This window comes from Aquarana catesbeiana, linkage group LG07, assembly GCF_042186555.1.
Source record: "Aquarana catesbeiana isolate 2022-GZ linkage group LG07, ASM4218655v1, whole genome shotgun sequence".
NCBI lineage: Eukaryota > Metazoa > Chordata > Amphibia > Anura > Ranidae > Aquarana > Aquarana catesbeiana.
Window position 1 is genome coordinate 290,330,692 of NC_133330.1, and position 25,106 is coordinate 290,355,797.

The 25,106-nt window shown below is 44.5% G+C and overlaps 1 protein-coding gene across 1 annotated transcript in view; it reads right to left on the reverse strand.

Moving 5' to 3' along the window:
- Positions 1 to 25,106, reverse strand: part of ECHDC2 (enoyl-CoA hydratase domain containing 2) — a 39,872-nt gene that overhangs the window by 7,976 nt on the left and 6,790 nt on the right. Inside the window, exons 2-8 of the mRNA XM_073593508.1 lie at positions 15,857 to 15,924; positions 13,904 to 13,991; positions 11,190 to 11,276; positions 10,461 to 10,553; positions 8,686 to 8,742; positions 8,402 to 8,589; positions 5,700 to 5,750 (exon numbers count right to left, since the gene is read on the reverse strand). Coding sequence (XP_073449609.1) covers positions 5,700 to 5,750; positions 8,402 to 8,589; positions 8,686 to 8,742; positions 10,461 to 10,553; positions 11,190 to 11,276; positions 13,904 to 13,991; positions 15,857 to 15,924 — 632 coding nt within the window. The remainder of the gene's footprint in view (positions 1 to 5,699; positions 5,751 to 8,401; positions 8,590 to 8,685; positions 8,743 to 10,460; positions 10,554 to 11,189; positions 11,277 to 13,903; positions 13,992 to 15,856; positions 15,925 to 25,106) is intronic.

Here is a 25,106-nt window from a genome sequence, read left to right on the forward strand (position 1 = left end):
TTGATGCTAGAAACCACAGCTTTGCATATTTTATGGTGCTAGTTCCACTGGGTTTGCACACCAAATTTGGGGTTCCTAGCAATAAGTGGCCCCGAGTTATGGGGCCCCAAAGTCGGTCAACTGTGTCCATCTGCAGCAATGTCATTTCGGGACCCTTTGGGTTCAGAGACCCCACATTTTGGCTGCAGATAGGGGGCATCTAGGAACCCTTAACTACCGAGTTCAGGGGGACCTATGGCTGCAAATGGGCATTGTTGACCCTCTTTTCCACTTACAGTAGCTGTGCATTTCTCACCCTCGTCTTATACTCGGGTCAATAAATTTTTCCTATTTTTTTGTGGTAAATTAGGGCCTCGACTTATACTCGGATCGACTTATACTCGAGTATATATATGGTACTTCAAAAAACTCACCATCCCGCTTACTAAATACCTTGGAATGTCTGCTTTCCAAAAAGGGGTAATTTGGGGGGTATTTGTACTTTCCTGGCTTGTTAGGGTCTCAAGAAATGAGGCCTTCAGTACATCAGGTGTGATCAGATGTGATCATTTTTCAATGATTTGCTCCATAGCTTGTAGACTCTATAACTTTCACAGAGACCAAATAATATACACTAACTTGGGTTATTTTTACTAAAGATATGTAGCAGTATACATTTTGGCCCAAATTTATTAAGAAAAATGACTTATTTGCAAAATTTTACAATAGAAACTAAAAAAAACAATTTATTCGCTTATATTGCAAAAAATAAAAAACCTAGCGGTGATTAAATACAACCAAAAGAAAGCTCAGTTTGTGAGAAAAAAATGAGAAAAATTTGGTTTGGGTACAGTGTCGCATGACTGAGTAATTGTCATTCAAAGTGGTTAAATTAATTATTTTCCTCAAAATTCTACAAACAATACCCCATAATGTCAACGTGAAAGAAGTTTGTTTGAAATATTTGCAAATTTATTTTTTAAAAAATGGTGTCCGTTTATGAAGCAGTGGAAAATATCCACTGCTCCTCCATTCTCAGGCATTCGGAGGAGATCTCTCTACTCTGAGTGCTAGCTTATGAAGCTTTGTAGATCGCTTCTCCTTTTGTGAATTGAAGCGATCTACAAATGCTTCAAACAGTGGAGATACTGGAATCTCGTGAGACATAGCAAGATTACAGTACCAGAAATTCACTGAAACACAGAAGTGTCCGTTTATTAAGCAGTGATAAATTATCACTACTCAGTACATGGACATTCCTGGAGGAGACCGGTCTCCTCATGTTACTAAATATACTATATATATATACACACACACACACACACACACACACACACACACACACACACACACACACACACACACACACATGCACAGTATCTCACAAAAGTGAGTACACCCCTCACATTTTTGTAAATATTTTACTACATCTTTTCATCTTTAGAAGAGGCTTCTTTCTGGGACGACAGTCATGCACACCAATTTGATGCAGTGTGCAGTGTATGGTCTGAGCACTGACAGGCTGACCCCCCCCCCCCCTTCAACCTCTGCAGCAATGCTGGCAGCACTAATATGTCAATTTCCAAAAGACAATCTCTGATATGACGCTTTGCTTCAATTACAAATATTTCCCAAAGACAACACTGAAGAAATGACACTTTGCTACAATGTAAAGTAGTGAGCGTACAGCTTGTATAACAGTGTAAATTTGCTTTCCCCTCAAAATAACTCAACACACAGCCAATAATGTATAAACCGCTGTCATTAAAAGTGAGTAGACCTCTAAGTGAAAATGTCCAAATTGGGCCCAAAGTGTCAATATTTTGTGTGGCCACCATTATTTTCCAGCACTGCCTTAAAGTGGAGTTCCACCCATAAATGGAACTTCCACTGATCGGATCCCCCCCCTCCGGTGCCACATTTGGCACTTTTCAGGGGGGAGCAGATACCTCTCAAATCCAGGTATCTGCTCCCACTTCTGGGGAACTACGTAATGTCCGGCCCCTCCTCCTCCCCCCCGCTGCCTTCTGGGAGACACACAGGTCCCAGAAGACAGCAGGAATCATTCAGAAAGTGCAGCGCGACTCGCGCATGCGACAAAGGAAACAGGCTGTTTCCCTTAGTAAAGATGCCGGAGCTGAGGGACAGGTCAGCTTTGGGTGCCGACATCTCGGGCTCACAGGACAGGTAAGTGTCCTTATATTAAAAGTCAGCAGCTGCAGTATTTGTAGCTACTGACTTTTAATTTTTTTTTTTTACCCAGGCGGAACTCCACTTTAACCCTCTTGGGCATGGAGTTCACCAGAGCTTCACAGGTTGCCACTGGAGTCCTCTTCCACTCCTCTATGATGACATCACGGAGCTGGTGGATGAGGTAGGTGAGTGTATGTGTCAGGTAGGTGAGTGTAATGGTCAGGTAGGTCAGTGTATGTGTCAGGTAGGTGAGTGTAATGGTCAGGTAGGTCAGTGTATGTGTCAGGTAGGTCAGTGTAATGGTCAGGTAGGTGAGTGTAATGGTCAGGTAGGTGAGTGTAAGTGTCAGGTAGGTGAGTGTATATGTCAGGTAGGTGAGTGTAATGGTCAGGTAGGTGAGTGTAATGGTCAGATAGGTGAGTGTAATGGTCAGGTAGGTGAGTGTAATGGTCAGGTAGGTGAGTGTAATGGTCAGGTAGGTGAGTGTAAGTGTCAGGTAGGTCAGTGTAAGTGTCAGGTAGGTCAGTGCATGTTGTACAGTGCATTCTGAGCACAACGCATTCCTAAACCCTGTATTCTGAGTGAATCTGGCAGAATCGTAGGTTTTTGGTCCCTTAGGGCTCATTCAGAGGGATGATAAGTCCCATCCTCTGTACAGAGCCGCTGGTAGGTTTATTTCTGTGTTGGCACTTTGAAATAAATACGTTGGTTTTGTGTCGCGGTTTGGGCACTCGGGCTCAAAAAGGTTCGCCATCACTGATCTAGAGAAAGTGCTTGGAGCCAGAGAAAAGTTCTGCCTATCAATGTTCCTTGCTAAGGCTGCTTTGATCCGCTGCAAAAACGCATATATACATTTTTACTGCGTTTGCGGTATGGCTTTTAAAGGACAGGTGACTCAAGAACCGCACCAAAAACTCATTGCGGGTGCATTTTTGCTACGTTCTCCATTGCTTTCAATGGGAAGGTGTGTTTTTGGTGCGTTTTTTTAACTCCCCAAACATGCTGCAAGCAGGATTTTTTTCACCACAATGGAAGCGCACCACCGCAGTGTGAACACATTCATTGATTTTAAAAGGGAAGCATTTTTATTGAGGTTTTCAGGTGCTTTTTTTTCAACTCAAAAAAGCAGCCTTACTATGTTGTTGTATGGCTGTATGGAGGGATGGGGAGGGACGTACTATCCAACCATGTAGTTAGCCTTTCAGGGTACAGTAATATAAAAAGAAATGAGGCTTCTTAATATGGGGCACTTCCAAAACCTTTGCCATAACTGCCTATACATAGAATAGCTGACAGTGGGTAGCTCAACTTTGTTACCTTAACACTAATGTGTTATGCCCCGTACACATGATCGGAAACTCCGCCAGCAAAACTCCGATGAGCGCTTCTTGTCGGAAAATGTGACTGTGTGTATGCTCCATCGGTCTTTTGCTGGCAGAATTCCAGCCAGCAAAAGATTGGGAGCATGTTCTCTATTTTTCGTTCGGGAAAAGTTCCTATCCGAAAATGCGATTGTCTGTACAAATACCAACGCGCAAAATTCCTATGCATGCTCGAAAACAATTTGACGCATGCTCGGAAGCATTGAACTTCATTTTCTCGGCTCGTCGTAGTGTTGTACGTCAGCGCGTTCTTGACGGTCAAAAGTTCAAAGAACTTTTGTGTGACCGTGTGTATGCAAGGCAAGCTTGAGCGCAATTCCGTTGGAAAAACCATCCAAGTTACATGAATTACATGAATAATTGTTTTACAGTTGTTAACAGGAGAATGTGAAAAGCTGCAAAAGTCCCATAAATCTTATCAAGGAGTTTTTTCACTGTTCAGTCATTAATCAAGCAACATCGGTTATTGTTGTCCAACTTAGAATCCTCACCCATCCAATCATCTTGGAAACATGACAGGTCAGTTTTTTTTACATTTTACCCACTTAAGGACCAGGTCTATTTTTGACACCTGTTTACAAGTTAAAATCAGTTCTTTTTTGCTAGAAAATTATTAGAACCCCAAAACATAATATATTTTTTTTTTCAGACACCCTAGAGAATAAAATGGCGGTCGTTGCAATACTTTATGTCACACCGTATTTGCGCAGTGGTCTTACAAACGCATTTTTTTGGGAAAAAATACACTTTTTTTAAACTGAAAAATAAGAACACAGTTAAGTTAGCCCATTTTTTTCTATATTGGGAAAGATAATGTTACGCCGAGTAAATTGATACCCAACATGTCATGCTTCAAAATTGCGCCCACTCGTGGAATGGCAACAAACTTTGGCACTTAAAAATCTCCATAGGCGACGTTTAAAAATTTCTACAGGTTACCAGTTTTGAGTTACAGAGGAGGTCTAGAGCTAGAATTATTGCTCTCACTCTAACGATCGTGGCGATACCTCACATGTGTGGTTTGAACACCGTTTTCATACGTGGGCGCGATTTACGTACGCGTTAGCTTCTGCGCACAAGCTCGGAGGGACGGGGCACTTTAAAAAATTTTTTTTTTTTTTTATTATTTTACTTTTTTTTTTTTTTACACTGTCCTTTTTTTAAAAAAAAATTGGATCACTTTTATTCCTATTACAAGGAATGTAAACATCCCTTGTAATAGAAAAAAAGCATGACAGGACCTCTTTAATGTAAGATCTGGGGTCAAAAAGACCTCAGATTGCACAGTTACACTTAAAGACAAGAAAAAAAAGAAAAAAAAGTATTTATTTTTTCAATTAAAAAAAATTGTTTCTTTAAGGCCGTTGGGCAGAAGTGACGTTTAGAGTCGCTGCCGTCATCCAATGGCACAGAGTCCAGTGGGGGCCAAGCAGGGCAAAGGATCGGATTGTCTTCGCCGGTACCGACGGCTCCAGTAAGCGGCGGAGACGACTGGGACATGGCTGGAGGGGGGAGGGCAAATCCGCCGCGGAGAGCACTTTTATACCAAAGCGGACTGCCCACCATTGGAGAAAATACTGGGGTTATGACTGTTATCTGCTGCCATAACCCCAGTATGTAACGTCAAAGGACCGACGTATATCAACGACAGGCAGTCCATAAATGGTTAAAAAATACTTGCACTAGAGGTGCATTTACCCTTAAAGTGGAACTTTACCAATAACAACCTGATAAAAATAATGTTAGTGTGTTGTAAATTGCCTCCAGCATTGTTCCGTTTCTTCTTGCTGGAAGGCTGCCATTTTGTAGAAGCCCAGAGCCCCTGAGCAGCAGTAAATCTTTACGCTATCAGCAGATCGGCCTCTACAAATTCGGCACAGTTCCTAAAAATAGAGAGCAACTGAGCATATGCAGAGTAGGATGAGGCAGTGTATTACAGGATTTTAAACAGTATAGACATGTATTTTTAATGTTTTACATGGCTATATCTGCAAAAGGCTCCAGCCTAAAGTGATTCATCAGGACTTCATTTTCTGACTAAAGTTCCATTTTAAAGAACATATTAGAAATGGAGCATATGAGGATGAAGCAGGAGAATACTGATGAAGTTATGAAGTGACATTAATACTGTAAGTATCAGTTTACCTCTATTCCTTTGTTCATTGCCAGCTTGGCCATTCTGACAGCAATGGGAGCCTGTAAGTGAGCAAAGGGAGTTAACAGACCGATGATCAGGAATTCCAAGACCAACTTCTGGCTCTGTACCCCCCCACTCATGTGCATGTTACAGTTTTTAATATGCACTATTATACCAAAAGTATTGTGACGCTTGCCTTTACACGCACACAAACTTTAATGGCATCCCAGTCTTAGTCCGTAGGGTTCAATATTGAGTTGGCCCACCCTTTGCAGTTATAACAGCTTCAACTCTTCTGGGAAGGCTGTCCACAAGGTTTAGGAGTGTGTCTATGGCAGTGGTTCTTAACTCTGGTCCTCGGGCCCCACTAACAGGCCAGAATTTAAGTATTACCTTGGGGAGATGCAGACTAGAATACTGCAATCACTGAGCAGCAACTGATATCACCTGTGATGTATTTCAGTTATCTTGCAAACCTGGCCTGTTAGTGGGTCCAGAGGACAGGAGTTGAGAACCACTGGTCTATGGGAATGTTTGACCATTCTTCCAGAAGTGCATTTGTGAGGTCAGGCACTGATGTTGGAGGAGAAGGCCTGGCGCGCAATCACCACTCTAATTCATCTTCTATCGGGTTGAGGTCAGGACTCTGTGCAGGCCAGTCAAGTTCCTCCACCCCAAACTCGCACATCCATGTCTTTATGGACCTTGTTTGTGCACTGGTGCGTAGTCATGTTGGAACAGGAAGGGGCCATCCCCAAACTGTTCCTACAAAGTTGGGAGCATGAAATTGTCCAAAATGTCTGGGTTTGCTGACGCTTTAAGAATTCCCTTCACTGGAACTAAGGGGTCAAGCCCAACCCCTGAAAAACAACCCCACACGATAATCCCCCCTCCAACAAATGATTTGGACCAGTGCACAAAGCAAGGTCCATAAAGACATGGATGAGCGAGTTTGGGGTGGAGGGATTTGACTGGCCTGACCTCAACCCAATAGAATACCTTTGGGGTGAATTAGAGCGGAGACTGCGAGCCAGGCCTTCTCCTCCACATCAGTGCCTGACCTCACAAATGCGCTTCTGGAAGAATGGTCACACATTCCCATAGACACACTCCTAAACCTTGTGGGCAGCCTTCTCAGAAGAGTTGAAGCTGTTATAGCTGTAAAGTGTGGGCCAACTCAATATTGAACCCTACAGACTTAGACTGGGATGCCATTGATGTTCATGTGCGTGTAAAGGCAGGCGTCCCAATACTTTTGGTAATTTAGTGTACTTACCTTTCTCAGATGTCCTCTTTCGAATGATGTGACACATTGGGCCCTTTTCTTCTCCTCATCTTCAATGTGAGGACCTCAATGATGCACAGCCTCTCTCTGCACCAATATACCATGAATCAAGGGCACAGTGGTGACCTTCCCTTAGGGGGCAAGACTACGATACCCTGCATTCACAGTACATCCTTAGTAGAGATAAGCTTGCGTTCCATCCGAACCCAGACAGCCGCTGTTATTGCCAGGCCAATCAGCTGCGGGCAGTGAATTTCATGCTTTGCAGCTGCACATAGACAAAGTAGGTGGGATGCTTGTGACATCATTGACCTACCATAGTATGGTAAATGTCATTGACCTACTAAGGCTGCGTGGCAAAATGAGGTCAATCCCCCGCCGGCAGCCGATTGGCCCGGCATTGACAGCTGCCTTCTGGGCTCAAACAAAGATAGGTTTGAACTGAACCCAGTGCCAAACCCAAGCTCATCTCTAGTTCTCAGTCTTCCAGGTTGAGTGAAGCTGGGCAAAATTTAAACTCCAAAAACTGAACACATCTTGTGGCAGAAAAGAATTACTGCAGGGGACAGCTCCGGGCTGAAGGCAAGTATTGCTGCCTGAGATGTTTTTCATACTGCTGGGGGACAATTAAAAAAAAAAAAAATAGCCCAGGGTTGGGCTTTAATCTTTATAGTATTTTAATATCTGTTTCGATTTACCAGAAACATGAACAGTCGATTATCAACATTTTTCACATGGAGGTATCTGAAAAAAAATTACACTTTCTGCAGTTTTGTTGCTCTGTCCAGCAAGTGTTATCATATATAGGGATTATTGCTACTTTAAATTGTATGAAAAAACACTCTGACAAAAACACAGAGGTGAAAACCTTGTTTCTAGAGGAACAACTGTGCACTGATATTGCTTCAGCTGCCCATATCAGATCTATTGATCTTTTATTCATATCATTTTCACTGCAGGTCTTTGCTTACTAATTTTTTTAGTTTTCTCAGGTTAATATAAGGTTTCCTTTAAGTGCCCACTAGGGGCCTCACATAGGGGTTAGTTTTTTTTTTTTTTTTTTAAATGCATAGCTATATGTCTAGCGAAACTGCTAGTATCTTTGTTCTGTGTGAATGGGGCAAACAATTTCCCAAACAGGTTGAATGTTAATCATTCATAAAAAATAGGGTGGTTCAAAAAAATACCACTAGATGGAGCTGAGGGTCATACTTCTTCCTATGATCCTCCGCTCCATCTAGTGGCCATAATGTGGTATTTTTCCAAACCATTCTATGAGCAAATAGCATTTGACCTGTTGAAGAACTATTTAGAGAAGTTATTTTATTGTTGTCTTTGTCCCCACTGGAGAGATCTCTGACTATTTGTCCTGGTGATCATTATTACCAAGAAATAAAATGGTGGGAAGTCCAACATGCAATTTACCCGAGGCAGAATTTCTTGAGCCAGCTCCAAGGCTTTCTTATGTGCAGCATCCCCAGATTCATTCTGTGGAACGGCGTCATTCACTAGTCCGATGTTATAGGCCTGCGTCCCCTCAATCTGTCTCCCAGTGAAGATTAGCTCTTTGGCCAAACCGACTCCAATCAGGCGGGGAAGGCGTTGAGATCCTCCTGCCAATGATGGAAACCTCTGTGTTATGACACTGCTTTATACATTTTGTACTGACAGTTGTATAGTGATATCACAAAATTGATGTTTCTCCTTACCGGCTCCAGGAAGTAATCCTCTTGTAGTTTCAATCAGTCCCATTTTAGCCGATGATGCTGCAATATATGAAAGTTGTTGCCATTAGCTTTATTAGATTATAGCTAGTGTTCTAGGCCAGTGGTCCTCAAACTGTAGCCCAGTGGCTGAATGTGGCTTACCTTTATCCAACCCTTGGGGCACTATTCCTCCCACCAATACAAAGTACTGACACCAACAATGGGGCGCCCACTGACACTAACAATGGGGCGCCCACTGACACCAATAATGGGGCACCCACTGACACCAACAATGGGGAGCCCACTGACACCAACAATGGGGAGCCCACTGACACCAACAATGGGGCATAATTCATGTCACTGACACCAACAGCAGAGCACTATTCTTCCCACTAACACCAATGATGGGACACTATTCCTTCCCCTGATACCAACAATGGGGCAATATTCCTCCCACTGACGCCAATGATGGGGAATTGTTTACTCCCATTGATGCCAAGGCATTTTCTACTCTCACTGGCCACAGTCCGGCCCTCTCGAAGTCTGAAAGACAGTAAACTGGCCCTTTGCTTAGAAAGTTTGGAGACCCCTGCTTTAGGCTGAAGACTATCAGGAGAGGACCAGTCACCACTGATCCTGGGGCAATCAGAGTCCCATGCCACAGCTGCACCAAGTTCACTCATTTATCAGTGTGAATATGAGAAAGATATACAAGTGTGACTATGGTTCAAGAACTTTACCCCCCTACAGAACGGTTATGGTTGTGGCCACTTTCCCTTCTGCTTTCTATAAAAGGACATATTGTCAATGCTACGTTGACTACTTAAAGCAGAACTTCAGGCAAACAGCTATATACACAAATAAAATACACAAAAAACTGTGGAGTTATCTGCCAAAGGATGTGTATTTCTGTCCATCCAATTCGGAGATTTAAACAGCTGCCCCACCCAGCACAGCAAAGACGCCCCCTTCTCTTTTACAGTTGTAGAATATACAGTGGTGTCCTCTCTCCAGCCCAGCCTGCTGATTGGACAGTAAAGAAGAACAGCTGGAGATTAATAGGGTAATCTCTCTGCTGATGTTGCTCTCTTCTATCAGCATGTTTCTTGTCATTACATTTGTGTGCAACACACCTGACTGACTCCCAGTCCTTCCCCTCCCTCCCTCAGTCTGAGTACTGCTGCATGGGGGCATTGAAGGAGGCTGATGCCAACTCAAATTCAGGTACTTACATAAATTGCATTTAAAAAACAAAATTTAAAATGGAACAGAAAATTAAGTCCTGCTGGATCACTTCAGGCTGGCCCTTTTTGCAGGTATGGCTATGAGACACATACCTATACTGTTTAAAAATCCATAATGCACTGTCTCTGCACATGCTCAGTTGCTATCTATTTTTCAGCACTGTGCCAAAAATGTAGAGGCTGATCTGCTGACAGCTTAAAGATTTACGGCAGCTCAGGAGCTCTGGACTTCAGCAAAATGGCAGCCCCCAGCAAGAAGAAACTGGAGCAATGCTGGAAGCAATATACAGCACACACTAAGTCTGGTAGCATAATTATTAATTGTGGGATGTATGCTCCTTGCGTAAGAACATTATTTTTTATCAAGTTGTTACGGGTAAAGTTCTGCTTTAATAACCGATTCATAGATACACAGCTGCATTCATTTCTATATTTTATAGCTACCTGGTGTGCAGTAATGACATACGTGCCTATAACCTCTTTTGAAGAATAGTTCATGTCTATTTTTCATCTCTCCTTTTGATAAATACATACCAGAAATGCGGAGATCACAAGCTAACGCCAGTTCTAGACCACCGCCCAAGGCATAACCATCCACAGCAGCAATTGTTGGCATTGGTAGGGCAGCTGAACAGAGAGAAGGTATAAACTAAATACATGAATATATTAAAGGGCAACAAGTAAAATCAATTATTGAATTGCTAATGCAAGAAACATTGCAGCTGTCCTTAAAAGTTTTAAAAGTGAAATTCCTTCAAAAGGCAGTATCTTTGGACCACGGAACTGAAGTTGGTGGAGCACAGCCATGAACTTGGGGAAAGTCGGGACTCTAATAAAATCAGAAATAGGAACAGAAGAGGCTTTTCTGGCCAAAGTGCATTTTCCAGTGACTTTTGATAATACATCGCATACTAGCACATTATGTGAAACTTACCTCAAAACGAAGCCTTTTAGTGATGCGATCTCAACGCTGAAGACGGCATCCATCTTCCCCAGGCCTTCCTTCCGGGTTCGCCCTGGTTCGCGCACAGGGCTCTGAAGAAACAGCACGGGTGGCCATTCCTTCAGAGCGCATGTGCCAGGGATTTCACTGGCTGCATGTTCAGTAAATATATCCTAAACGGTGCATGTTTAGGATATATTTACACTACTTATAGGTAAGCCTTATTATAGACTTACCTATTGGGTAAAACTTAAAGATGGAAGTTTACTTCCTCTTTAATTATGGAATCACGCTTACCCAGGCTCATCTGACACACTCACCAATTTCATTCATTAAGTTTCGAAGTTCTTGAACAAACAGAGACGCTTCTGAATTGGTCATTTTGGCTCTCTCCTTCAGATCTGCGCCTAAGTGAAAAGAAAGGTGTAGTATGAACCAGTTTTTAAAAGTTATTGAATTAAAATAATGGTTTACATCAAACTCTTCAACCATCAATAAAAGACATGTTCCTTGCCTAGTCTATCTTGAAGGTCTGAGACAGACAAGACCTAGAACTCCCAGCTAAGAATATAAAGTCATCAATAGTCATGTAAGCTGTAGCATGCATAGGTCTTTACACGTCACAACTACCCTCTGACATCTCATGGGGATTAATTGGCAAAAAATAGAAATAAATAAAAAAGGGGGAATAAAAATATAATGGGGGACTCATTACTGTTGACACCCCTAGGGCGAATTCCCTCTTTCAGAGTCAGAAGTTTGACTTTCCAACCCTAACTGAGGAAGACTGGGATGAATGTTTGCAATAATGTCTTCCATGTATGATCTCAGCCAGGGATAGATGCCTACAACTTAAGTTTCTCCACCAAGCTTACTACACCCCACATAAACTTTTTACCCCTTTAAAATCTTTACACCATCTACCCAATGATTGGGGTGACGTGTCATAGGTGTGGTGTATAGATAGATGGACCCCTATGCTCATGTGGTATGGATATGTCCTCAACTCCAGATCTTTAGGAGGGAGGTGGTAGATACTATAAACACGGCTGGGGGGGGGGCTGATCCTAAGGACTGGCCCACTTATTTTACTACTTGGAATAATGGATATTATAAAGGCCAGCCAATTCCTAAACTGTTCATTTTCTACACTGCCTTCTACACATGCCAGACAAGAAATCAATCTAGAATGGAAATTATCTCCCTCACTAGACATGTGCAATTTATTTCAGTCCGAATATAAATTTGGACTCATTTTTGGTTATTCGGAGATTCGGATGTACGCGAATCTCCGAATGAAATAGTAACGAATTTCATTGAAATTCGTTTAATTTTGTTTTGTATATTCGTTTTCTAACTTTTGCTAATTACTGTTACTAATTTTGTTTCATTGATTAGTTTTGGAAATTAATTTAGTTTAGCTTTGTTTCATTTTGTTTCATTTATACATTTTCTAACGAATTCCAAAAGATCGACCAATTCAAATTCTGTGGGAAGGAAGCCGCCCACTGCGTACTTAATAAATCGATGACTCATCAGCTGTTAGCAGGTTTCTTCATTGACAGTTGAATGTAAAAAAAAAAAAAAAAAGAAAAGGAGTTTCCGGCAATGAAAAATAAAAAAAAAAAAACAACGTTCCCCAGCCCGGCAAGCAAGCGCCCCCCTTCTGAACCATACCAGGCCACATGCCCTCAACATGGTGCTTTGCCCCTCCCCCCTCAAAGCATCTTGTCCCTATGTTGTTTGGGACAATGGCCTTTTCCCCACAACCCTGGCCCGGTGGTTGTGGGGGTCTGTGGGCAGGGGGCTTATCGGAATCTGGAAGCCCCCTTTAACAAGGAGGCCCCCAGATCCCGACACCCCCTATGTGAATGAGTATGGGGAAGCCCGCTGACGAGTCATCAGTTGTTAAAGCGGAGTTCCACCCAAAAATTGAACTTTCGCTTTTCAGAATCCTCCCCCCCTCCGGTGTCACATTTGGCCCCTACAGGTATTTTGCTCCCACTTCCAGGCATAGATAGCTGAGCCACCCGGCGCCTTCTCCGCCCCCCCCCCCCCCCCCCCGCTGTCTTCTGGGAACCAGAAAGTGAAACCACAAGGCTTCACTTCCTGATTCCCTTACCGAAGATAGCGGCGCCTCCACCCAAGAGCCGAGGTCGGCTTCGGGTGCCAACATTGCGGGCACCCTGGACAGGTAAGTGTCCTTATTTTAAAAGTCAGCAGCTGCAGTATTTGTAGCTGCTGACTTAAAAAAAAAAGAAAAACTCCGCTTTAAGGATTTCTTGGCCGGCTTCCCCGCCCATTCCCCGCCCCAACAACCAGGTATTCTTCACACAGAATTGAAATCGGTCAATTATTTTTCGAATTAGAATTGTTCCAAAAATTTGGAATTCAAAAATTGGAGAAGGTGTGGAAAGAGAATAGAAAGAAATAGAAAAAATAAATAAAATTAACTTAAAAATACAAATTAAATACAAACAAAAAAGGAGAATATATGGCAATAAAATAGAAGTAAAAAAATTAAATAAAAAATACAAATTAAATACAAACAAAAAAGGAGAATATATGGCAATAAAATAGAAGTAAAAAAATTAAATAAAAAATACAAATTAAATGCAAACCAAAGACGAATATATGGCAAAAAAAAATTTCAGAAAAAAAAATAAAAGAACTGAGGGCTACTGTGGCTGCAGTTACGAGCCATTTACAGGTATCTTAGACACCTAAATCCAAGTAAGCACAAAGACATATTTTAAGTAGCTTGGTTCACTTATCTGTATTCTAAGCACATATGTTCCTAGCACTGAGACTGAACAGCATATGAATAAACTACAGGGTCACAGACCTGAGCACGTAATACTCACAGGATCAGCTCCACTGCAGCAAAATAAATAAGAATAAAAACTGTAAAAATCTTCACAAAAGGTGCACAAGAAATTCAAAGGATGAAGATCCAAAGTGTGCTCTATAGCTGGATGTGAAATGCTGTGTATTGTCTACAGATAGAAAATATTGTTAAAAAAATGTCACTTACCAGCACAGAACACCCCGGGTACCGCACTTCTCACCACGACCACACGGACACTGGCATCATGTCGGAGACTGTCTATAGAATGGAAGAACTAGGACAGGATAGAAAACTGGTTACAGGAGTGTGTCCAGGTTTCTATACAGGTGCAAACATGACCGTCCATGCCAACAAACCTTATTCGTTTAGTAAATTAAGCCTTTATGGGGTAACCTGTCAAATGCTTTGGTGAAGTCTCGATACACTACCTCCACAGACCTTCCTCTATTCAGAATACAGCTCACTACCTCACAGAATGTTAACAGGTTGGTCTAGCAAGAACAATCTTTCCTAAACCCATGTGAGTTACTACTAATGATACTATTTTCATCAGCAATTCTTGGATATAGTCCCTTATCATCCCCTCCAATACTTTACAAACTATTGATGCAAGGCTGACAGGCCCGTAGTTCCCCGATATGTATCTCAGCCTTCTTTTAAATATTGGTAACACGTTCGCTTTCCACCAGTCCGCTGGTACCATTTTGGTTAGTAAGCAGTCCTTAAAGATTAGGAATAACAGTCTACCAATAACCTGGCTAAGTTCGTTGAGAACTCTGGGGTGTAATCCATCTAACCCTGTTGATTTGCTCACATTAGGTTTTTCAAGTCTTTTAAGAACACAAGTTTCCATCAGCCACAAGGGCACATTCCTTGCTGTGTTGCTAACACTATCGTCTTGTCTATTATACCCCTCCTTTACCATAGAGGATACTGAGGATAAGAACATATTTAATACATTTTCCTTCTTCCTGTCAGGAGCTTGTAACGCTTCTGCTCCTCATTCCAGCATCCTGGTTTTGGATGTGGCATTTTCCTTGTCTGTCTGTCCACCTGCAAGGTGATTGATATGGCCAGTCTCTGGGTGGAGACCAAAACTGATTTATGCCAGCCAAGCCTGCAGTCTCATGCTTGTGATATTGGGTTTGTTACACATTCTCCAAGCTCCCTGTTTGTCTGTCCTGCTCTGCTAGATTTGATTCCCTTGTTGATGACCTTGGATCGGATATCGACTACTCGCTGAACTCTGCCTGCCTTTTCACTACGGATTTGACCCTGACTTTTCTGAACTCTGCCTGCCTTGTACCTGGACTGTCACTGAAAAACTCTGCCTATCTGCCAACCGCAAGTACCTGTTTGCTGTGCTCAGTTCGCAAATGCCCAGGCGTGGTAACCAGTTACTATAGCATTGTGTATAAGTCATTGGGGCAACCGAATACCAGTAGGCCTGCTTGTCTTATAAGAAAAGGGGGCTACAACACAGAGGCCAGCTATAGTGTCTGAACACCTGCGTTAGGGGTAAGCATGACACTCCCTGTCACTTCTACCAACTTTTCCTGACTATCCTTTATGCTTTGACTCTGCCGTTTTACTATTTATATTTTAAAAATTTAGAGGATTCTTTTTACTCTTCTCTGCTATGTGTCTCTTGTGGTCTATTATCAAAATCCTTATCATGTGGTTGGCTGACAGTATTTCTCTTATTACAAATATTCATGTGACCATTGGTGGCAAATGAGAGCAGAGAAAATACTGGCATTTCCAAGTTTCAAGAACATGTGACTCATTTCCCTTCATCTTATGTGACAGTACCGGTGCTTGGCAATTGTGGACAGGCACCCAGAAAAGTGGATAAGAGGCGCTGGGACCCTGAGTTACTGGTGGAAAGTGTGCCCTTAAACTGGTGGCCCTTAAACTGGTGGTCAAAGGAGACTTTTTTGACTGGTGGTCAGTGGAGAAGGGCCTTCATAGATTGGTGGCCAATGGCAGGAATGTCGCCTTTACAAATAGCTAAAAAAATCATTGATGATGGTGATTACTTATTGGAGAGACAGAAATTGCTCAAGGAACCCCTGGGAACCTCTGGAGTAACCCCAGGATTCCAAAGATTCTTTAGTTCTAAAAAAGTATGCAACATACCTCATTGACAAATACTCTTCCCAGGGAGTTCTTAGCACGAGGTCGGCACATAACAATCTCCGCAATGCCTGGAAAATGCCAAATAGAGACTTATATCAAAGAGAAGTCAGCAATGCATTGAAAGGCCATCTCCACCAGCTGGTTGAATGAAAAAAAAAAAAATGACCTGAATCCCCAATCCATACATTCGATGTGGATGGGGGAGTCATCTTGCTGAGCTATTGTGTTCTGATGGCAGGGAGACATCTCCGCTGTCAGAATACAATGATTAGTGCTGCAGGCTATAGCTGACGACACTAATTAATCTAAAAAAACCTGACAGGCTGGTTGTACAGAAGTCAGTTGGTAGTTCAACTTCTGTACAACCAGGGTGCCCATAAACGGATCGAAATTCGATCGGTCCCTGCTGAACCGGCTGAATTTTGATCCATGTACGGCCCTCCTTAAGACAATCCATAGACATGAGATATCTGCCCATTGATCTTTCCAGACTCCTTAGGTGGCTTGACCCATGGCCTGATGGGCAACCATGAGGTTATCACCTTTCTTGTATTTTTCTACTGCTCAGGACACTTGTGGGTGCATTTATAAAAACAAAATTGCATAATACATGTACATTTGTTTTGTGAAAATGGGGAAAAATCGATTTTTTCTATGTTGACTTCCTATATAGGTCGAATTTTTAATTAGTAAAAATCAGAGTGGTTTGGGAAAATGCTACTTTATGGCCACTAGATGGAGCTGAAGATCACAGGAAATGAATACTAGCAGTATTTTCCCAAACCACTATGGAGAGGACCTAGAGAGGAAATAGGCAGAGATATATATCTCCAAAAATTGCGAAATAACCATGAATGCTAACCAGGGACTCCAAAGTCAGTAGCCCCAAATGGCTAGATCCACACCCAAGACACTATTTACTCAAAAGTCAATTTCCTATTGGCTGCCATAGATCTCAGATTATAGAACACTATTTCAGTTAAAGTGCAACTGTCCATTGCATAAGCATTTAAACTGTCAGCAGTAATTTAAAGTACAACTGTTAATGAGCTTTTGATTCCTGTCCTGCTGACACAACAGGAAGTAAGAGGAAATCTCTTCAAAGTAAGTGGAAGTTTAGAGAGTTGTCACAGGAAGATGGGTCCCTCAACTGGATGATTTCCCCTCCCCTACTGTTCTGGTGACAATTCTACAGAATGAACGGATCTACCCAATGGAGACACAGAGAGCAATAAAATCTAGCCCTTTTCACACTACCGTAACTTCAAAGTCGCACGATTTTGTCGCAATTTCAGGGAATGCCTGTGTAACTCGCATTAAAGTCACACAGATATGAATGGTACTCATTGGAAATCATGGGGTACAACTTGTCATGCGACTTTGCAGTCCCAAATTGCAGGACAAGTCGCACAAATGTGAAAGGGGCCTAATAGTCCAACATTTCTGCATTCTTTCCAAAAGTAAAATGCAAACGATGCCTTGACATGCACTTTAATCTAGTTGTACGTATGCAGCCTCTGGCTGGGTAGACTTCACCACCGAGTGGCCACATACACATGTCCATTAGAAAATAGCTGAGCGCACGCTCCTAGCACAGTAACTAAAATCTCATGGAAAGCTCCTGATGCATACTTGCGATCAGGAGCATCTGACCATATGAACACTGTGACAGCCAATCATATGACTGGAATGCCCACCTCCCAGCATTTAATTTCTCTTAAAGTGGTTGTAAACCTCGGAAATTAAATATGAACAAAGCATATCCCTCTATAGTGTGTACTTGCTCAATCCAGAGCACTAATGCCGCGTACACACGAGCGGACTTTTCGATGGACTAGGTCCGGCGGACCGGACACCGTCGGACAATTCGATCGTGTGTGGGCTCCAGCTGACTTTTTTTTCCCAAAAGTCTGACGGTCCTAGAAATAAAACATGTTTCAAATCTTTCCGATGGACTCGAGTTCAGTCGAAAAGTCCGCTCGTCTGTATGCTAGACCGACGGACACAAACCGACGCTAGGGCAGCTATTGGCTACTGGCTATGAACTTCCTTATTTTAGTCCGGTCGTCTTCATCATGTACGAATCCGTCGGACTTTGGTTGATCGTGTGTAGGCAAGTCCGTTCATTCGAACGTCCGTTGAAAAGTCTGCCCGTGTGTACGCGGTATTAGTGTCATTTCTATCTGCTGCTTCATTCCACTGCTATCAGCATGAATGGCTTCTGACAAGTTTTCCTGACGCCAAAAAAAAAAAAAAAAAGGTGACAGGGGAGGGAGCTCAATCACTCAGTCTGTGATTGACAGCCTCAGAGGTGTGTGAGCTTTATAGATTCTGGTTTAAGTGAATCCCTACGTGAAAGGCTTCAATGTAATTCCCTACTTGCTGATCTGTGTTTGTCTGTGCACTTGGATTTTCTGAAGCATTTTGGATCTTCCACATTTTGGAGTGCGATCAACCCTCCTCACTTGTCAAACATTCACAACACCTGATATAGTGGAAGTAGCTTGTGCGGCCCTTTTGGAGCCATGAAGCTCTCACCTGGAGCGGTGTACATTTATATATAAATACTTTATAAATTCTGGACTTTGCATGGCTGTAGAGAAAAGAAGACTGCAGATAAACAAGTACAACTTATGTGGGAAAATTTCTGTGTATCACCTAAGGCCAGTCACTTCACTGGGTATACAGTATGTAAGGGTTTACAACCACTTTAAAGGGATAGTTCACCTTTACCACAAAACTACCTATGCAGATAAGGGGCATCTGTAGATAAAAACAAACTGTGCAGCTCTGAAGTTGAATAAAGCCCTTTCTATAGGTGTAGGCCATTTACATACCTTATGAAGCCTGATTGGAATACTCCTACGACGTTGCTAAGTACTCCAAGGACATTGCTATGTGAGGCCTAGTCATTACTGCTCACCTCCACCATCACAGGAGTGAGCTCTCAAATGCTGAGCTCAGAGCTACTGCATCAATAAAGAGAAAGAGCATGTGAGGGGGTTTGAATCATAGAAAGAGCTCCCTCCTGTGATGGTGGAGGTGAGCAGTAATGACTAGCATAGTTGCCAACAGTCCCGATTTTCCCGGGACAATCCCGATTTTGGGACCCTCGTCCCGGATGGAGGCTGTCCCGAATCGGGATTTTCCATAAGGAAAATCGGGAATGTTTTTTTTTTGTTTTGGAGCAGCTGGCTCCAGCAAAATGGCGGCCGGCGCCGCCGCTTGATCTTCCCCCTAGTGCCTGTGTGTTGTGTAGTGGAGAGAGGAAGGGGGCTCAATCCGTGCAGCCAATGAAGCGGCTGCATGGCCCCTCCCCTCTCCACTGAAGGAAAAGACAACGGCGACGGTGCCGTGTCTTGCCAAAACTAAGTTCCCCTGCCCCGTACTGCGGAAGTGCTGCGCCTGCGCAGTACAGGGGGTCCACACTTGCCGAGGGGAACTTTCTCGGCAAACAGAACACCGGCCTGCCGCACCTGCACTGAGCGGGGGGTGAAGGGGGGCTGCATTGAGAGGGGGGTCTGCACTGAGGGGGCTGCACTAATTGAGGGGGGCTGCACTGAGGGGGTTGCACTAATTGAGGGGGGGTCTGCACTAATAGAGGGGGGCTGCATTGAGGGGGGGGTCTGCACTTATAGAGGGGGGGCTGCACTGAGGGGGCTGCACTAATAGAGGGGGGGGCTGGACTAATAGAGGGGGGCTGCACTGAGGGGGCCTGCACTAATAGAGGGGGGGCTTCACTAATAGAGGGGGGGCTGCACTAATAGAGGGGGGGTCTGCACTGATGGAGGGGATCTGCACTGATGGAGGGGGTCTGCACTGATGGAGGGGGTCTATACAGACTCTGGCGGGGGCACCTGATGCAAGGACAGACTCTGGCGGGGGCACCTGATGCAAGGACAGACTCTGGCGGGGCACCTGATGCAAAGACAGACTCTGCCGGGGGCACCTGATGCAAGGACAGACTCTGGCGGGGGCACCTGATGCAAGGACAGACTCTGGCGGGGGCACCTGATGCAAGGACAGACTCTGGCGGGGGCACCTGATGCAAGGACAGACTCTGGCGGGGGCTCCTGATGCAAGGACAGACTCTGCTGATGGCAGGCGACGTGGCTAGTGACACGCTCAGGGATCCCACTGATTCGGCATTATGGTGAGTTGAATGATTTAATTTTATATTACAATGTAATAATAGAAATAATACGCTTCAATCATCCTGACACCATAACAACCATGGTGCCGGGATGATTGAAGCGTTAACACCAAGCGTTTGGAGTATCTTTATCTGCTGATTGTTAAACTTTCTAGAATACACATATTTCTATTGTGTAGGATCTGGGGCTGCTGTCCCATCATTCCCCTCTCCCCCTTTCCTTCTCCCCCTTTCCCTCTCCATCCCTCATTTATCTCAGACTCTAACCACACCCTCTTGAGCCACGCCCATTTAAACCACGCCCACTTTACGCATAAGCCACGCCAGTTTTTCGCCACGCGCGCTTCGCGCGCCGCACTTGTCCATTTTTTGCTAGGCCACGCCTACAAATGAATGCCCCGCCCCCTAATTATTCTACGGCTCCGCCTACAGCCAAAAAAGTGCCCCACATATTTTTTTTGCAATGTTGGCAACTATGGACTAGGCCTCACTTATCAATGTCCTGGTAGTATTCCAGTCAGGCTTCAAAAGGTATGCAAATGGCCTACACCTATAGCAATGGCTTTATTCAACTTTAGTCAAGAGCTGCACAGTTTGTTTTTATCTACAAACATCCCTTACATAGGCAGGTTTATTTGTAAAGGTCAACTATCCTTTTAACCACTTCTGCCCCGGAAGATTTGGCTGCTGAATGACCAGGCCATTTTTTGCGATATGGCACTGCATCGCTTTAACTGACAATTGCGCAGTCGTGTGACGTTGTACCCAAACAAAATTGACGTCTGTTTTTTTCCCCACAAATAGAGCTTTCTTTTGGTGGAATTTGATCACCTCTGCATTTTTTATTTTTTATAAACAAAAGAGGAGCGACAATATTGAAAAAAAAACACAATATCTTTTACTTTTTGCTATAATAAGTATCCCACATTTAAAAAAAAAAAAAAATGTTTTCCTCGGCCGATATGTATTCTTCTACATATTTTTGGTTAAAAAAAAAAAAAAAAAAATCGCAACAAGCGTATATTGATTCGTTTGCACAAAAGTTATATCGTCTACAAAATAGGGGATATATTTATGGCATTTTTATTATTTTTTTTTTACTAGTAATGGTGGTGATCAGCGATTTTTATCGGGACTGCGATATTGCGGCAGACAAATTGGACACTTTTGACACATTTTTGAGACCATTGACAATTATACAGTGATCAGTGCAAAAATGCACTGATTACTGTATAAATGTCACTGGCAGGGAAGGGGTTAACACTAGGGCGGCAATCAAGGGCTTAACTGTGTTCCCTAGGTGTGTTCTAACTGTAGGGGGGAGGGGACTGACTAGGAGAGGAGAGAGATCGGTGTTCATACTTAGTATGAACCAGTGTTTCTCAACTCCAGTCCTCAAGGCACCCCAACAGGTCATGTTTTCAGGCGCCTTGAGGACTGGAGTTGAGAAACACTGGTATGAACACACACTCTCTCTCCTCTCCCCTGAGAGAACCGGGATCTGTGTGTTTACACACACAGATCCCAGTTCTCGCTCTGTCACAAGCAATCGCGGGTGCCCGCCGGTCACTCGCATTGGCTCTGGGCACACGCTGCGGGCGCACCTCCTACAGTGTCTTAAAGGGCCGGCATACAGTTACAGCGGTTCGCCGTCGGGAACCAGTTAAAGAGCAAAGGGGTGATGGCGGGAAGGGGTTACGATGGGCACATTCACTCCACTCTGGAAGATATCATGGATATCACATAGGGAAGGGGGGGTTGAGAGCTCACTCCTGTGATGGAGGGGCGCATAGTGACTGCTGGGAGTATTATAGCAACATCCCAAACAGGGCAGGACAGGATGATGCTATTTCTGGTAGTTTTTCAGCCAGGCTTCATGAGGTACGTCAATGGTCTACATCTATAGAAAGGGCATTATTCAACTTTGGTCAACTTTTGTTTTTTATCCACAGACACCCCTTATCTGCATAGGTAGTTTTTTTTGGTAAAAGGTGAACTAACCCTTTAAAGTATAACTAAAGGCAACATTTTTGTTTTAGTTTTGGATAGAGTGGAGAGGGTTAGAGCCCCTTTCAGTTTGTATTGCTGTCTGTGTCCCCATTGGGGAGATTCACCTCTCTATTTGTCTTATTCATCATTATAAAAATCCCAAATTTGGGGTTGTCCCCAGAAAGTAATGAAGGGGAAATCGTTCGATGGGGACATTAGTTCTGGTGACCTGGAGGGCCCCCAAGGGAGTCCCTTAATTTGTAGGGATTTATTCTCACTTCCTGTTCTAGTTATGGGACAAAGTGAAAGTAAAGTCCCCCAGTGGGACACAGATGGCAAAAAAACTGACGAATTATAAACCTCCCTTACTCTATCCAAAATGGAAAAAAAGTTTTGTCTATAGTTCTACTTTAACCACACCCCACCCGCGCTCTAGCCAAAGGAACAGCCGCTCGTGCCATTTCTTCAGGGCCTGTTCCGTGACCGGCGGCTCCCACGCACATGCACGGGCAGGGCCAGATTAAGAGCATCATGGGCCTGGTGCTGAGGATTTTGGTGGGCCTTTTTATGGAAACAAAATGAAAATGCAAACATTTTTTTTTTTTCTAAAACAAATTAAATCTACTCTCACCAGTAATATCAGCCATGCAGCCTCTGAGCAGCAGCAACACCACCAATACCACCTGCTATGCGGTCTCTCACTAACAGCAACATCGGGAGACCACATTTCCAAACTGCCATTCAGGGACATCCCCCCTTCCCAAAAAAAAGATGAGCGGGGATGTAGTCTCGGGGTTGATGGGAAAATAGGTGGTGGGGGTGATTTTTCGGGCAAATGGCTAGTGTTAGCACTTAAAATAATTCTGACATGCTTGATATGGGGTTAGGATGATCAAATTCCATTATTTCTATTACTACATTATAATATATAATGAAATAGTTCAACTCACCATGATGCAGAATCAGTGGGAACCTGAGCTTGTCACTTGCCACCAGATGCAGCATGTCACTTGCCACCATCGCCTGCCGCCAGATGCCACCCATAGCCTGCCATCAGATGCAGTGTGCCACTTGCCACCAGCAGCCTGCCACCAGATACAGTGTGCCACTTGCCACCAGATACAGTGTGCCACTTGCCACCAGCAGCCTGCCACCAGATATGGTGTGCCACTTGCCAACAGCAGCCTGCCACCAGATATGGTGTGCCACTTGCCACCAGCAGCCTGCCACCAGATACGGTGTGCTACTTGCCACCCACAGCCTGCTACCAGACACAGTGTGCCACTTTCTACCAGCAGCCTGCCACCAGATACAGTGTGCCACTTGCCACCAGCAGCCTGCCACCAGATACAGTGTGCCACTTGCCACCAGCAGCATGCCACCAGATATGGTGTGCCACTTGCCACCAGCAGCATGCCACCAGATATGGTGTGCCACTTGCCACCAGCAGCATGCCACCAGATATGGTGTGCCACTTGCCACCAGCAGCATGCCACCAGATATGGTGTGCCACTTGCCACCAGCAGCATCCCACCAGATACGGTGTGCCACTTGCCACCAGCAGCATGCCACCAGATATGGTGTGCCACTTGCCACCAGCAGCATGCCACCAGATATGGTGTGCCACTTGCCACCAGCAGCATCCCACCAGATACGGTGTGCCACTTGCCACCAGATACAGTGTGCCACTTGCCACCAGCAGCCTGCCATCAGATATGGTGTGCCACTTGCCAACAGAAGCCTACCACCAGATACAGTGTGCCACCTGCCACCAGCAGCCTGCCATCAGATATGGTGTGCCACTTGCCAACAGAAGCCTACCACCAGATACAGTGTGCCACCTGCCACCAGCAGCCTGCCACCAGATACAGTCAGCAGCCTGCCACCAGATACAGTGTGCCACTTGCCACAAGCAGCATGCCACCAGATACGGTGTGCCACTTGCCACCAGATACAGTTTGCCACTTGCCACCAGATACAGTGTGCTACTTGCCACCCACAGCCTCCCACCAGACACAGTGTGCCACTTGCCAACAGCAGCCTGCCACCAGATACAGTGTGCCACTTGCCACAAGCAGCATGTACCAGATAAAGTGTGCCACTTGCCACCAGATACAGTGTGCCACTTGCCACCAGCAGCATGCCACCAGATAGAGTGTGCCACTTGCCACCAGATACAGTGTGCCACTTGCCACAAGCAGCCTGTCACCAGATACAGTGTGCCACTTGCCACCAGCAGCCTGTCACCAGATACAGTGTGCCACTTGCCACCAGCAGCCTGTCACCAGATACAGTGTGCCACTTGCCACCAGCAGCCTGTCACCAGATACAGTGTGCTACTTGCCACCAGCAGCCTGCCACCAGATACGGTGTGCTACTTGCCACCAGCAGCCTGCCACCAGATACGGTGTGCCACTTGCCACCAGCAGCCTGCAACCAGATACAGTGTGCCACTTGCCACCAGCAGCCTGCCACTGCCTCCAGGACTCTGCCTGGACGGATAGGAGGGACAGGGCCTGCATAGTCAATCAAAGCCCTGGAGCCCCCACCCCTCCTGATCTGGGATGGTATGGCCATGTGTGTGTGTATGCCAGGAGTATTGATCAGACCAAGTTCTACAGGGGGGTTGTGTGTGCAAGCCTTTGGGCTCACACTGGTGTGCTGCAGTCGGCCGCACTGCTTGTGTATCTGCAGTTTTAGCTTGCAGTCCTATTGATATATATTAGGTTGCAGGTTTTTGCTGCATTTTCTGAGAGTGCGCCAAAGATAATGGTGCGCTTTCAGAAAAAAACACACAACGTAATAGAAATCGATAGGAGTGTGGGTAAAACGCAGGAAAACTGTGGATACACCAGCAATGGGCCAAAACATAGCAAAGCAGTGTGAACCCACCTAAAAGCACAAGGGACAGAAAAACTACCACAGGCTGAATTCTAAACACTTTGGCTGCAGTTATAAGAGCTACTGCTGGAGGAATAAGTTAAAAACGAGGGGAAGGGAGATAAGAGTCACTGAACTCACATTTGGATGGTCCCTGGAGGCGGGACATACTAAAAGGAATGACAGAATGGAATGCCCATAGACTTTAACAGGGAGATGGGATGCCCA